At 40.4% G+C, this 17,006-nt stretch overlaps 1 protein-coding gene across 4 annotated transcripts in view; it reads right to left on the minus strand.

The window, feature by feature from the left end:
• Positions 1 to 10,380: 10,380 nt before the first annotated feature.
• Positions 10,381 to 17,006, minus strand: part of gabra3 (gamma-aminobutyric acid type A receptor subunit alpha3) — a 122,612-nt gene continuing 115,986 nt past the window's right edge. For all 4 annotated transcript variants that reach the window (XM_082548066.1, XM_082548067.1, XM_082548065.1 and 1 more), the window contains one exon: positions 10,381 to 16,902. In XM_082548066.1, coding sequence (XP_082404192.1) covers positions 16,594 to 16,902 — 309 coding nt within the window. In that variant the 3' untranslated portion in view covers positions 10,381 to 16,593. The remainder of the gene's footprint in view (positions 16,903 to 17,006) is intronic.

Below are 17,006 nucleotides of genomic sequence, written 5' to 3' on the forward strand. Positions count from 1 at the left end.
AAGCTGAGAAATGCACAGTTCAAACTGCGAACAGCAAAGAACAATATGTGTGGGAAATGCTGCGCTTTATTTCTCTTATATGTAAATGTAATTCCTCTGCTTGCAGCCTAATCCTCCAGCCATCCCTGAAAAGCCACACAGGTAGTATTATAATTCAGGGTTCATTTTCTCATTACCGCCAATATGCCACAGTTCATTTTCTCCTTTCTGCCTCTCTGTTTAAGCCGTTCGAACTGCGTTATCTTTCCAAGGACGAATGCAGCTGTTGAGCTGTTTCCTCTACGAGGATCCTCCACACTGACTGCAGGGCATCTGAGCTTTCCACTCTGCAGTTAATCTAATGTACCGCAACTGTCAAGTGTGCTAACAGCTACAGAAACAGGCCAACATAGTTCATTTTTACCCGCTAATCGATACTAAAACATGGGCAAAAAATCATGGGGCATAGGAGGGGGATTTGAAATGAAACTCCCAGCGACACGGTACAGCAGAGCAGGGGGGAGCTTTCTCACCCAATCCATATTGCTGCTGTGGTATCTGTTCTACAAGATCAATACATTTCTTAAGAAAATGTAAAGTAATAGCAGAGATTTCAGAAAAGTCTTGTTATGTTTGCTCTGTAAGTCAGAGAGTAAGAACTCACTGGGTATTGTTACAGCTGTCTGCAGGGGTTTGGTTGACTCAGAGCGGTGCAGAGGAGGGGTGGGGGATATACATGCAAGAGCATTCGAGTAAGGGCAATAGGTTTGTGTTGCCTTACATGACAGCAATCTCTGCATTTCTGGCCATTTGATAAATAAAAGTGTCCACTCTGTTTGCATTATAAAAGCACAATTCACACACACACAAAAAAGGACAAACTTTATCACAATGCTGATGGTTTTCCTTTGACTTCAGCTCACGTCTCTTATGTGTCCAGTGTCTCAACTTCATTTAAGACAAGTAAACAAGGCAACTTTTCTCCAAATCAAGTTTTCTTCCCTTATCTTTCCTGTGGTCGTGACATATTTCTTTCCAGCCCCGTTCCTTATAGTCGCTCACAGCGTGCAGCCACGGGGACTTTAACTCGTTTCAGCATCAGCAGAGTGCAGCATCACAAGTTAAAGCCAGATGAACAGCCTCATTGCAATCTTTAGAACAGTCCGTCTGCTTTTATATGCTTGATAAATCATTAGAGATAGCGAGGCAGTCTCTTCCCAGGCAGATAAAATGACAAACCATCAAATGAGACGCCTGAGAGAGAGAGAGGGGGGCTACGTTTTTTTTGGAGGGGGACAATTTTCTTTATGGATAGATTACAGTGAAATGTGTCACACACAGGCATGTAATAGAAAATTACAGCTTGTTTCATGGACATCATAGTTCAGTATTATTAGATAGGACATTGCGTAAAAAAAAATAAATTAATGTGTGCAGCCCATCTGACCTCTCGGGATAAGCTGATGTTTTCATGCTGTGACTTTAGCATATTGATGAAGACTTTTCATACTATCATTACTTTGCAGGGGGTCCAGGCCCTCCAAGAACATAGGAGTGAGTCAGAATTTGGCACTACTTGATACTAATTTTTTCTAGCATATTTGCGCCCTAACGACTTATAAAGTACCGGAGATGTCTGTATAAAATTATCAGGTCTGAAGCAGGAAAGTATTAAAGAAAATTTCAAATTGCACTAGAGTTAAAGAAACAAGCACTGGTAGAAGATCAAAACATAGGTGCAAAAGGAGACCTTTGAAATGCGGCACCTTATTTTGACCAGCCATCTATGGTGATATGACCCCTGAAAGTTTAGCCAAAATAATATTAATAATTAAAAAACATTTTCACCAGTGAACAACAACTGGTAGCACCTGGTGCTATTGCAGTCATAACATATGACATGATATTGTTGTTAAGAGGTGGCTGGTTTTCTTTTCTTTTCTTAATTTTCTTTTCTTTAATGTGTTTTTCAGCCATGAGAGTTTCATGTGCTACTAATAAAAATTGGGCCACCCATGTACGCTATGAGGGCCTGTAACTTGGACCATTTTCAAAGGCGTAATTTAGCATGGCTTGATTGAAAATACAAAATTGCTGAGCAAAAAAAATCAGCTTATTCAAAGGGAATTTTTAAAAAAAGATTTGACTGATTCTTTATCAAACAACCAAGATCTAAAACAGAAATTCTAAAATTATTCTCTGGGTGATAAATCCTGTGATTTGACTGTGAAGTTAAATTAGTCCTTATGAATCAGGCTAATTCTGCTTTGTACATGCCTATCATGCCACTAAAATGCCTACTACACGTGATGCTTTTCAGTTCCTGTTATGTTTATTTTCCAAAATATTTACTGATTGATGAAACGTTTTCCACAGAGCTGTTTCCACTCGCATGTTTTTTCCAGATTAGCATACTTCTTTTCTGGTAAACACAAACCATCGAACGCTCCATAGTAGAAGAAACTAGGCATGGATAGAGGCAATTCCAGCATTACTATCACTTGTATTGCAAACAAGCAAGCTAATTAACAACAAAGCTACAAGAGGCAGCCCTGAAACAGCCTTCAGGCAAAGTATCTGCCTGCAGGGTTACAGTACCTAAACTAATCACTGAAAAGCACCAAGTGCCAGCGGTGTCTTCTTCAGTACAAACCGACGAGCTGAGCTGACGTTCTGTAACTGAGAAAAATGCTAAAATTGCAAGGTGTGACTGAAGGTGGATGAAAGACATCGAAGCTGATGTAAAGGTTCGATATTTGAGTTTCGCCTCACACGTTTTGTTCACAACCTTTTCGTAGAAAACCTACATAACAATTAACAACAAGTCTTAACAAGTCTTTACAATGACCCACTGCCACATGGTCATATTACTGTACTGTGAATTTTACATAGTATTAGGTATGTATGAAGAATTAGTGCCCTGTATTAGTTACACCTTGCTAGTACCATCTTGGGCCTTCTTTTGGCTTTAATTCTTTGTGGCATGGAGTCAACAAGATGCTAGAAACATTGCTGAGAGATTTTTGTCCATATTGACATGATAGCATCACACAGTCACTGCAGATTCATCAGATGCACATCCATGATGTGAATCTCCCATTCCACCGCTTTGGACTGGATGGGTTTGAGATCTGGTAACCCTGGAGGCCATTTAAGTACAATGAATGTCATGTTACTGTCTTGTCGTCTTCAGGAAACCACTTTGACATGATTTGAGCTGCGTGATATGGTGTGTTATTGTGCTGGAAGCAGCCATGAGGAGATGGGTACACTGTGATTATAAAGGATGGATACGGTCAGCAACAATACACAAGTAGGTTGTTGTTTCTGAATCATGCTCAGTTGGTACTAAGGGGTCCAGAAAGTGCTAAGAAACCCCCCCCCCCCCCCCCCCCACACACACACACACACGCACACACAGCATTACGGCACCAACTACAACGCAAATCAATGATGGAAGGCAGGAAAGCGTTAAATTCTGACCTATTACTATTCAAATATTGCAGCTGTAATCAAGAGTCAGGACCAGATGTTTTTTCCAGACTTCCAACTTCTAGCCTCAGTTTCCCGTCCTTACCTGACAGGAGTGGCATTCGGTGTGGTCTTCTGCTGGTCTGTTCATCTGCTTCAAGGTTCACAGATGCTCTTCTTTTTTTTTTCTTTTCTTTGGTTTTTTTTTTTGTGTCCCGTTTGGATCTTTAGCCATCAGAATTGTTGTCTTAAGGCCAAGAAAGATGCCAAGCGGATTTATTTTACCAAGTGGATCATCATGGCCTTGCCATATTGGTCCATTTGATTGACCTTTATTATAATTATGAATTTATTTTATTTTCAGTTGCTACAAACGGGACAGACGTGACTGGGGGATAGGACAGGGAGAAAGAATGAAAGAAAGAGAGGGAGAGAAAGAAAACCAAAGGGGAGAAGAGACGGTGAGAAGGGGGGGAAGAAAGAAAGAAAAACAAACAAAACACCTGGATCAGGTGTATGGAGAAAAGAAACAGAAGAGAAAGCAAACAACAAAGAGCAACATAATAAAAAACAGCACCATCACAATAAACTAGCTAGCAGTAGATAACAGTAGATACTAAATAATAAACGATATTGTGCAGCACGCAAGATAGACAGCGCACAATGTGCTTTGAGGCAGCAGCCAAGAAAGCTGTAGTCCGCGTCTGTGAACACCCGTGTGTACACCTGTGTGCATACCTGTGTGGATCAGCATGCTTGTATTCCAAAGGTTTCTCCATGTAACGATCTGCTAGGGAGTGTGGGGAGCCATAGCCCCGTCCACCAGGGTATGAAGCAGGTATGGAGGAGATCCAGGCCCCAGATATCCAGAGGCCCCAGAGTACAAGGACCCGAGGAGGACCACCAAAGGGGGGGAACCGTGCCACCCTCCTGGGAAGAGCTGAGTAGAGCCCCAAAGGAGAGGTCACCCCGCAGCTACGGAGCAGAGGCCAGAGGGGGTTGCAGTGGCGTGCCCGCAGGTTCTGCTGGCAGCCAGCTGTGCCAGAGAGGACCGAGCTTCAGGCCCAGAGGCCCGAGGGCATCCCACCCCCCGGAAGGGGCCCAGCTGGGCCACAGGCGCCCGGCCCCGCCAATCGGCCACCAGGAGTGAGCCGGTACATACATGAGCGCCCAGCCCCAGACGACAAGGACCACCAACACACCAACGTCTGAGGGCATCAGCCACCGGCAGGGAGTGTGGTGAGGGGAGATAGGCCTCCGTACTTTAGAGGGCCTGTGATGTACCCAGAGAGGTTGAGTCTAAGACCCAACCTGACATATAGACACAGACGAACAGGCGCACGCGGACACAAACGTGCATTCCCACCCCATATGCACAACCAAATACTCGGCACTCACCCAACGTGTAGACAGACACAAATAGACACTGCACAGACAGTCGCACTCCCCAAACATACTCTATATCCCAGGTCCAGGTACCCCCGCCCTCAGAGGGGCAAGCCGCACCTAGACACAGGAGATGTAACCCTTCTCTCTGGGGTGGAGGCACACGGACCACCTCCTACCATTGATGTTTCTGTTTCAAAATAATTTTTTATAGGATAAGGGTCTTCTGTGTACTTTGGAATCAAGTGGGGGTTTTTGAGCTACTGTTGCCTTTTTATCAGGTCACAGCAGTGTGACAGTTTGTCTTCTGACCTCTGGCATCAACGTGGCATTTTTACCCATAGAACAGCAGCTGACTGGATACTCTTTCTTTTTCTTTTTCAGACTATTCTCTGTAAATACTTGAGATGATTGCACAGATAAATCCCAGCAGATCAACGGTTTCTGGATCCAGCCCACCTACCACCAACAACCATGCCATGTTCAAAGTTACTTAAAACACATTTCTTCTTTATTTTAAGTTATTATCAATTTGATCTTCAGCAGGTTGCCTTGATCATGCTGCCATGTGCCTGGCTGGTTAGATATTTGCAGTAAAGAGCAGCTGACCAAGTGTGCCTAATAGAATGGATGTTAGTAAAGGTCAACACCAAAGAAAGTACTATACCCTATTGACAGAGCTACTTACATTTCATTCATATGTTGTTTGTAAAGTTTTTTTTGTTAGTAAAAGAGAAATGTCACACTGTGCCTGGTCTTCTGCTTGCAGTGGACAGTGAATCATTTTTATACTGATTGTTCCAATCCAGTCATTTTCAGCAATTTAGTTCCTTTTTCTGTTCCAAAGTGAGTTGCAGCTAACACCAGTCTTTGCAAAAACTAAAGTTAATACTCATGAGAAGCCACAGCTATGGCTCCAAGATAGCAAGCTAGTACCCTTTATTGTTTCAAGGCTATTATCAGTAATAAAGTTCAATATCTCTATGAGTGTCAGAGACACCACGATAAATAACAGTAAGGAAGATGCTGAAAGCTGATCGAAGTATGTATCAGTCCACATAGATGCTTTTCCAACCGTCTGACAGCTGTGACAGTGTCATTCCCAGGAGATATGTATTTAGCGATAAAAGTCATGCAGTAAGGCATATTAAAAAACTGTTTTTTATAGAACAAATTTGCTGCAGTCACAAACTTGGTTCACAGGCAGTTACTTCAAAAAGTAAGAAATATTTTTGCGAGGTTTCCAGTTTACATAAGGATATCTATGATATCTATTCCTCCATGCATGGCTGAAGGTGTCTAATGCATGAAAGAAGTGACATTTTAACTTGTCCAAACTAATTCATAGATATCTTTAATTCAATAATAGTCATCTGTAGGCTAATGCAAGTAGTGCTAACAATAATTAGCACATTCATTTTTTTAGTTTTTACCCTAAGCATTTGCATTATGGATACGTGGCCTAAATTTGTTTAATCATTGCAGATAGTTCATGCTGATGAATATATTCAGCTTGGATATGTAGCCTGAAACCATTTCATCATTGCAGATATGTCATTTTAATAATCGTATTAATTTGGGATTTTAAGTTATGTCAACTAAATGTAGCATATTTGTGATTCATATGTTGGTTTAAGTATTTTTTTTTTAAATGCTTTAATTCAATTCAGCTTGTTATTACGCATAAAAACTAGGTAACATCACATAAATGACAATCCATAGCATCAATAAAAAATGAAATAGAAACTAAAGGGAAAATAATAAACGGTCATTTTACATTCATAGCCTCATGACAAGAGTAAATAGTTAAAACATATAATAAACTTAGTATAACACATTTGCCTATACTGCAAGTGTGGCGTTAGGGTAAGTGACCCATCTGGTGCCATTATAATGTCTATGTTATATGTGAAAATCTGCAAGGAGGTTTTAATAAAGCACCAATTTTCCCTAATTTACTGAACCAGGCAGCAGGCAGGTCTCTGTTCCAGCCTTCCATACTGCCCCTCACTGAGCAACAAGAAGGAAGATAACCAGCTCTGGTTTGAGTCATCTGGATCTTATTAAGCTCTTGGTTTGATACACTGGACCAGATTGCTGAACACCATTCAAGAAAGTGTAAGAGCACGCTCAAAACGCCCCTATTAATGTCAGCTAACCATGAAAATTAAATGTTGACACCCAGTAATTTGGTGTTTTTAACCTGCTTCCACCACATTTAGCAAGAGCGCAGATTTGTTTGAGATTTTAAACTCGTGGATAACAGCTTTAGTGACCAGTGGAAATGATTTTTGATATCTAAAATTCAATTCTATAGATACTGCTATATTTCAGCTATCACACACCCAAGGAAATGGTAGACAACATTCAAAGTAGCAAACACATATTATTTGGTGCGTTAAATAGCAGTTGGACAAACAAAGCCAAATGTGCTGGTCCCTTTTTTCTTCTCGTGCTTCATTTTATTTATTTATTTCTTTTTCTTAAAAAACATTTTAAACCTCTTTTGCTCCCTTTCTGTCTCTCCTTGTCTGTGGTGTTTGTCACTGCTACGTCCCAAGAGGCATGGCTTCTGCTGGTCACGCTGGTTCTCTGGCTGGTGCACCTGCTCTCCGTTAACTGCTCACTCACCCTCTGAATTTAAACACCAGCTCTTCCACCCACTCTTTGCCAGATCTTTCTGCCAGCTCTGTGATTGTATCAGTCAGGCTCCCTGATGTTTTGGGGGTTTTTTTTGTGATTCTTTGTGCTTTTTTTTTTTTTTTAAATCAAGGGACATGTCTTGTTTTTCGCTGCGCTTCAGATCTCCTTCCTGTGTGTCATCACAAATCCTGACCTCTAGCCCCTGCATCAGAATTATGTCCACTTTTTTTTTTTTTTTTACTTATTCTCTTAATTAGGGAACTCTTGAATAGGTGTTCTGGTGGCTAAATCATTACAAATAACCAACTTGGAAAAGTAATAACACCTCAAATATATCTGTATCTTAATTTAAAAAGGGTCAGTGGTTGATTAGTGGAATTAAACTAGAGATAATTCGACTGTGTGACTCTATTGTTGCAGAAGCACCATATTTTCGGAGTGTTTTGAAGATGTTTGCATTACTGCAGTTCGACTTGTCTCTTGTTTTAAACAAAAACTTCAAGGTGAGGTTGTAGTTGATTGTGATTGGTTGTTGATACTAAATCCATGCCAGCAAAGGCACCTGCGTCCAAGGACGAGGAGTGCAGACTGTCAAACATTAAGCAAGCAATAACCTCTGGTGCTGAAAAATAAAGCCAAAGCACAAGTGCCAAAAAAAATGCAGTTGTGGGAGTTGCAACTTGAGGCTGTCTCAAAATAATCATGGTTTCATCTCAGTTTCACGTACAATGGGAACACGGCTGCTTTGATTGACAGTTGGCAGCTGCAGTCCATGGCCAGGTCTCACTTATACTAATTTGAGTCGCTAACTGAATGAATGGACAAATATTACAAGTTTCTGTGTTATACATTAAGTATCTGATGAATGGCGTGCGATCCAGGCTGTATTCCGTCTCTCTCCTGGTGTCAGCTCCTGTCCAAGTGGTAAACTTGATGGATGAATGAAAGGATATATAATGTGTGTGAAGAGGGAAAGGACACAGCTTAAGTGAGCTTGCTTGCATTAACTGATAAGATAGCAGTCAACATCTCATCTAAATACCACCCCCCCACCCCTCAAAAAACAATCAAGCAATCCAAAAAAACCCAACATGGTGCACGTTCTCACTTTAATGTGGCAAAAACTCACAATAAGTAGTGACGTGTTGTACACAACAGTATATAACGTTCTAGATTCGGGTGTGTTAAAGAGTTGGCTATTCCCCTTTTTCTGGTAAGAACACTTTTTTGTGCCCGTTTTCAGTAACTTTAATTAGCATCCCATTCAGTATAAAGCCTATTCACGTGGTTGCCGTGCCACTTAACAGAGTATGCAGCATGCCGAATTACTCAAATAAACAAATTAGTCCTAAATTGTGAGTCAGATTGCCAATCGTAATTCTATCAATCCTTTGGCCAGATTGTTGAACCATAACTAAACAAGAATAACCTCAAGTGTTGGATTACAGGATTACATCAGCAGAGCTGGCTACTTCCTCTCTGCTTCTTGTTGCTTGGGAGACTCTTCTAGTCTTTTTGGTTGTCACATAATTATGTTTGGGTTAATGTCACAATCTTTTTATACCTTTTTTTTTCTCTGTCAAGGTTAGTTTATGCTACTGCCACACTCAGCTGCACTCATTCATAGCTTCACTCGTATCTGTACTGAAGGTCATTTGCTGTATAATGGTAGAGCTTCTGAAATATTAATATAGTTTACTTAGCATAGAATAGCTCTCGAGTTAAATTTTCCATCTGCCTTTGAAGATCCAGTATTTGTTTAATTATTATTTCTTTTATAAGACTTCTCCTCTTGAATAATCAGGCCTCATTTTATCTTAAAGACCTCAGAGTATCTTATCATCCCAACAGGGCACTTTTCTCTCAGACTGCAGCCTTATTTTTGGTTCCTATTATATTAGCCTATTAGTAGCCTATTTAATAGTAGAATGGGAGGCAGAGCCTTCAGCTTTCCTGCTCCTCTTCTGTGAAATCAGCTCCCGGATTGGATTCATGAGGCAAACACCCTCTCCACTTTTAAGATTAGTCTTAAAACTTTCTTTTGGGATAAAACACATAGCTACAGCTGGACCCAGAATGATCAATGAATTATGCTGCAATAGATCTAAGCTGTTGGTGGACTTCCCATAATGCACTGACCGTTTCATCTTCACTTAACTTTTTTTTTACTCTCCATGTGTTTATACACTAATATGCATTTAATCATTAGTTATTATTAATCTCTGGCTCTCTTCAACAGTGTGTCTTTTCTCCTTTCGCCTCCAATTGGTTGTGGCAGATGACAGGGCCTCCCTGTGCCTGGTTTGCCTGACGTTTCTTCTTGTTAAAAGAGTTTTTCTTTTCCACTGTCACCAAGCGCTTGCTCATGGAGACAATCTATCAATCTATCTATCTTAAACTGAAAATGAATTGAATTGAAACAAATTCTCTGGGATGTTTGGTTGTGCTTTGTTTTGCAGTGGTCACATGTCAGCTGCAGTTGTTCCTCTCTTCTACATAATCCATGTGACTTTGGTCCACTTTGTTTTTGCTGTCTTGCTGTTCTAAACGTGGTGTGTCTGGTTTCAGGCAATGACTAGGCTGGGGTTTACACAAACCCTATTAACCTTGTCCGTTCTGCATTCATATGAATCTGTTCCACGTGAGCTGGCTGGCTGTAATGTTAAGATGTGTTTCTGCACCTTTGAATTACATTAAAGTCACCCCCCTGAGCTAGCTGCATTCTGACGGTATTGTCCCTTGTGCAGAGTTGCACGTCTGTGAGATTGAAGACTCCCCTGAGTGGCTTTTGGTGGACTAGACTTGAGGTTCAGTAGCCTATTCTCTATAATGGTTTTCATTAACTGAAATCAGACATTTATCTGACCAAACACTCAGTCACACTAGCAGAAGCATGAAAGCACTTTAACTTTATTTACTGTAAAGAACAGCGATTCCCGGACAAAAGGATGGAGACAGCTTGTCAGCAGCCCCACACAAACCCTGTGTAATAGAAAGGTGAAAGGTTAAAATAAAAGAGCTTATGCCTAACAGCTTTGCTTCACAAGTAATTAGAAATGAGCGTCCTTTACCACAGCAACCCATTTTTTTTCTTTCTTCTCTTTTTACATCAGTGAGTTCCATCCTTCATCAAACCAACTTCACGTCACAAAAAGAAGCGCATTAGCCCTATTAGCAAGTTAGGTGTCATCATCTACTGGCTTACCATAGTAACTGGTCTCCAGTTTGCATAAATTATACAATAAATTTACTGATGGCATGTGCGATCTATGCAACTTGGCATCTTACTGAAAGAAAAGCATCCTTTGTGTGATGTCAGGTCACTGGTGAAGTGAAAATAAAACTTATCTTTGATGCTTTACTCAGTGTCCTGCTAATTCCACTGGGTTCACAAAACATTTGTGTGTCATCACGTTGTTCCGAGATGTGTGTCGGGACTCTCATTTTAGCAAACGGAGTGGTTATCCCAGTGGAAGATGGTGTTCACTCCACTGAGTGTGAACAGGTCTTTAGTGTTGCTGTAGTCAAAGCCTTTTTCCACGTTTGAGCTCTGGGAGATGAACAAAACAGGCGCGCAGACAATAAAACAAAGAAAAACAAAGCACTTTACGGGCTAAGAGATAGCGCGCACAATATCCTTTTAGTGTTAATGAGTAACTTCATTTATCATTGCACAAGCATGAAAACAACCTTTTGTGTCTATGTCGTGGGCGGGGTGGTGGTCTAATTTTCTCAGGCGTGCGGTTGTAGCTAAATTTAAAGGTTGTAGTTTTACACATGACGCCGTTCCTGTGCAGTTGAAGGCACCTACAGGGCAGTCAGAACTGGACTCCAGCCAGACAGCAACAACTTTCAAAGTCTGTGGACAACAGCACAGCTGCCTTTGTCAAAAACACAAGCTAGTGTTCATCAAATGTTCATCATCAAAACTCTTGTGCTGTGCAGATTTTACTTCATTTTTAATTCTCTGCTGTCACTTCAGTTGCAGTTACTCTTTGTAACACTGATGCCTCCCTCCCCTCTAAAAGCCGTCTGGCAGTTTTTGGCAGTTTACTCATAGTGAAAGGCTCTCGAGGGTTGCATTTTTTTTTTACTTTGTAACGTAATGTGTGTAATGTAATGTCTGGCTCATGTGCCTTCTGGCCAATGTGCAGCATTAAATCAAGTTTTACAGGTAACCTCCAGTGTGTGTACATCTACCAACAGTTTTTTGTGTGTAATAGAAAACTGTAATTTCATAAATCCTGACCATTAAAATGTATGGGAATAACACTGCATCTGTTAATTTGGACAATTCATTAATAGCAGGCAGCACATGTTAAATAACCATATAAATGAGGTACAACATTAAATATAGACTATTTATCATGACATATATTAAAATCGTCAGCATACACTTTAAGCCAGATGTTGTGCCCTTGCTGTTTTGTCTGATTTGTGTGTAATCTACAGTGGCTATAAATGTTGTGAAATATAATAAATTGTAGGTGACTGTGCTTTGACTTGAATGTGTGCAATATGTTTGTTCCCTGTAGGATGTCTTCAAGCTGTAACTGAATTTTCCCCTAATCAACCACAAACAAAAAGGACCCGCATGCACAGCACAGACAAACACACAAAGGGTTAAACAACAATAGTCGTCAAATGAGCCTCTAAAGGAGCATCAGGTGAGTCCAGCGTGTTGAAAGCGTGCACCTTTGAGGCTCGGATGTCACCAAGAAGGGCCTTTTAACTCCAAGACAAAATACACGGTCCTTTTAATCCTCATTTCCATTTGCTATATCCCATACAGTAAGCACATGAATGACAGAGGGCAACACAGAGTCCAGTCACTGAGCATATAGAGACCACTTCCTAACGAAAACACAAAGTCCACAAAGTTCCCGGAGCTGTCTTTGTAGAGGAAGTCTTTGATCTCTCAATGCGTAGAGACATGCAGTGAAATTGCTGGAGAGAGAACACAGTGTGTACGACTCTGCTTGCAGACAGCTGCTTATTCACAGTTAGGTTTGAAAAGTGCACACAAGGTACGGATCGTGTTAATAGCTCGATGAGTATTATCTCTACTGTACATCTTTATAATACCATAACACGTAGTGTTACAGAGCTCAATGTAAGACAGCAGTACTTATCAAATGTAAAAATAAATGACATGACATATCAATATTCACAAAAACTATCGGAATTAATTTCACAATATCTACAAATTCACAACTTAGTACTATTCTGAGCAATTATTCTGCGCAATTAGAATTGTTGCCATTTAGTTGAATCATTTGTTTAGTTTGCCTATTTTATCTACAGCTTTCTACGCATCAGGAGTTTTGCATAAATGCTGTTGAGGTTACGTCGTATAAAACATAGAATATTTAATGCTGTACTGAATAGCATAAATATATTAATATAGTAATATAGTCTTAATATACTCTATCTCATATGGATGACATGTTTCTGCTGAAGTTAACTCTGGCCCTGTGAGAAAAGGATTTACCACGTGACTAACACAATCATAGCAGAGCCTAAATGGCAACAGTACAGTGGAGTCCTGCTCATCGAAATCATCCCAGGAATGTTCAAATCAATCAATCAATCAAAACGAAATAAAACAATTACCACAGGTGTACATGCAGACTCTTCAAAACACAGTTTTTTCTTACAATTTCTAGTTTTAAAAACTGCTCAGATTCTTATTTCTGCACTATGACATGTGTTGGCTGCTATGGTCTTTCCAAGCAGACTGGATGACGATGATTACGCTGTAGTTTAGCGGCAGAGTGAAGTGGTCATGGTCTTATAGCTCCGGAAGTGTTTTACCCTTGTTTGCTAGTCACAAACACACAACATATGCGGATTTAAATTTTTTTTATAATTGACGAGGTGTAGAGAAGTATGTTATTCTGTAAATATTTAACTTGATCAGTACAGTCAGTACAGCTTGGCAGTCACACTAATTTCATGTTGTGAATGGGGTTAGACATGAGTTTATGAATGCTGTAGTACACATGAAATCACAAAGCAAATTGATCTTTGGTTATCCCATTATACCAGATCCTGACATGACAAGGGTCTTTGGGCATATTAAGTAAAGTGACTGTTTCTGCTTAGAAGTACGTACCTACAGTACATTTATCCCACTACCCAGAAGAGTCATACACAAACATTAATGCTGTTTAGCAGCAGCCAGCAGGGTTTATAAACCCTCAGTGGATGTGTAAAATGGATCATTTTGTTTGAGACTAAATTCTAAAAAAAAAGAAGAAATAAAGAAGAGGAAACAGGGTGTTTTCATTGAAAAGTGTATAAATCAATGAAATGTATCGGATTTAAAAAAAGCTATACCGCGCCGGGATGATGTGTGGTGTTCAGAAATATTTAGAGGTAATACGTATCATTAAGACACAGCGACGTGCTTCACCCTGTTTGTTATTATACATTTAATTTGCCCGATGAAATGAAATGAATTTCTATTCCTCGATTTCAGTGCAGAGGTTAGTATCACGCCTTATTTTGCCATTATAGCCACTGTGTTTCTAATGTCTGTATAAGGTTTACAAAGAAATGCACATGCTGTTGCAATTTAGCTGCATGTGGAAGAGAGAGATAGGGTCTAGCTTTGTGTGTATGTCCACATATGTATGGCTTGAAATTAGACGCACTGATTTATCGTAATGGCTAAAAGAGTCAGTGCTCTACAAATAGCCACTGATTACATTTTATAATAATAAAAATGTAAATATCTCATTTGTTCTTCATTTGATTATATATCAGTTTTTAAAAAATATAATAATACATCTTGTGTTAAATTATACACATTATTTGATAAGAATAGCTTGTTTTCATCATGTTATATGTCGGTTAAATTCACAACTTGTTCGATGTACTTAACTTAATTCTTTCAATCATGGAACAAAATTTTCTATTGTATTGTTGTTGTCCTGTATCTTCATGTATGAACTGGCTTAACATTATTTAAGATGACTGCAGAGCCAGTTCAGTATGTGCGAACTGTGCGTGTGTGACCAAATAAGGGTAAAAACACTCCCAAAACTCTGTACCAGCTGTAAAGCATAAACATTGCATTAGTATGCACAAATAGTTGGAATTATGCGTGTTTATACAGATGCTGGGTTATGAGAGGTTATGAGTAACTGGGATGAAGTACAACACATTGATACCAAGCCCTATTTCCTTAGTGACAAACACCAATATTTGAGGCCAAAGACGAAAAAACGTGTACAGACTTCACCATGCATTAAGCTATGACTGAACACTTCTACGTGGTTTGTATTAACAAACCTTTACAGGTGCCACAACACGGTTCACTCACTGTCCTAAGCTTACCACTGAAAATGGTAAGCTTAATGTATGAAAGAGTATCGAGTACAGTGGTTGTCAGAGCAGGTATTTAACATGATGAAAAACAGTTTGCTTAGCATAAAAAGCAACAGAAATGGCTTTAGAGTTACACCTGCATAAATGCTTAGCACACATAACACAGAGTGTCACAGGAATACAGACACCGCTAAACAAATCAGAGACAAATTCAATGCACGAGCGATCATCGCTCCATCGTTAGTGGCTCTTTGGCGCGATCAGAACAATTTGTTGTTGTTTTATTATTATGAATTTTGCAATGCAACTGTCGCCAGCGATGGCAGTGTCTCCGAAATGTGTTCAGAAATGCTGCATGACTGTGACTCGACTTTTACTACAAAACACAGTATATGGAGACAATCAAATCAACACCGACCGACTTTACACGATAAAGTATAAAAGGGCAAAAAATACAGCACGAATCAAAACGCTTGTGCATGAGTGTGGCTACGGTGACCGATGGAAACAAAATAAGGGTGAAAAACAAAAACAATAAAAAAAAAAGGTTTCAAGGTGCCTGCTCACAGTTTACTTAAAGGGCGAGTGTCTGCTATGATTTAATTTGTGAAACGTGTCACGTTATTTGCATTTGAACGGCGAAAAAAAATAATGTGTGAATTCGACTTCAGTCTGAGGTAATGGCGGTAGTTTGTAATGACTGCTCAGCTCACAGAGATGTCAAAACATAAATGGCACACGGACTATGATATATCCTTTAATATCTTTGCTTCAGCTTTTCACTAGTGCTGAAAGGTCTGTTAGCCTTCGGCACTCATGGGAAACATTTACACTTTATACCCATCTCCCCCGGCGCGGTGCGTGATGCACAGCCCATACTGCACTACACTGCAGAGCATGGATGCCAGTTTGTAAATGTTTGTATGTAATGTAAACACACAGACCGTCGTCTATATGTGTGGAAATGCAAGTGTAAGCATGTCAAAGCCTTTTTTGCTTCGTGATGTGTGTATTTACCAAGGCACGTAGCTTCTCTGTCGTAGGACATAGCCAATTAAACCTCAAAGAGCCACTGAACTAGAAAATGTACAGGCAGCCCAATGAGACGCGAAAGCAGTTGCAGATAATACTGTATTGGGACTGTTGAACTTCACCGCAAGCTGAAGGTCAGACACTGACGATTATTAACGATGTTCCTATGGACCTACACAGGCTGCCCCCAGCTAACAGAATAACAGTAAAGCGACCAGCAAATGGCTCTCTTGGTGTCTTCTGATGCATGTGTTCGTGTGCATGTCTGCATGCATATCTCAACTCAATGCACGTGACAGTCTTATTATTGGTAATGAGCTACAACGAGAACGTTGAACGCATGCTTGCCCTGACTTATCATAAGAAAAGCGCAAACATGTCCAAATTTGGTGGAAAATGCAATTTGACTACTCTACAAAACAGCAAGCCGTCAAAGGTACAGCAAAGATCACCGGGTTACTCACAACAGAGAACAGGGCCAGAGCTAAGTGTGGAGGGGACGAAACTAAAAAGAAATGCTGCACAAACACAGACTGACGTGACACACAGACTCCACGGTCCACTACTCTATGTGAATCTACTGTATGGTCAAATTTGCCTTCCATCTATACGGACGTGCAAAATATCAGATGCCTAAGAAAAAACAGACACACAAAACATGCGCGCACACACGTACACACGCACAAAAAAAGATGTAATGGACTTGGCACACCGAAACCAAACCCAATCAAGCCGAGCATTTGGTCAGACTCAGTTTAGGTTGTTTGCCTTCATGATAGCGGGCTTTCTGTTGACATATGTGGCCCAGTAACCCAAGTTGAAGATGAAGAACAAAATTGGGAAAATGATGCGTGATATCTTGTCCACTTTGCTGACGCGGTTGTAGGATTTCTTGGCCTCTATGTAGGGGTCAGGCATATAGGGATGCTTCGCCGATGCTCCCGCGCTCTTGGAAATGGTCGTTAAACCTTGATCTTTAGCTACGTTGATGGCGTAGGTGGTTCCGACAATGTTGAAGGTGTTGTTCGCCTTTTTGGACAAAGTCGCAGATTCTCTTCTCTGAAAAGGAAGAAGGAAGTAAAGCAAAGGTCGTTAGGAAGGGGGGGGCACCAGACTCAACCATACTTCCATTTGAACTCATAAAGAGGAAATAGAAGCAACAC

The sequence above is a fragment of the Aulonocara stuartgranti genome (assembly GCF_965226115.1).
Source record: "Aulonocara stuartgranti genome assembly, chromosome: 10".
Taxonomy (NCBI): Eukaryota; Metazoa; Chordata; class Actinopteri; order Cichliformes; family Cichlidae; genus Aulonocara; species Aulonocara stuartgranti.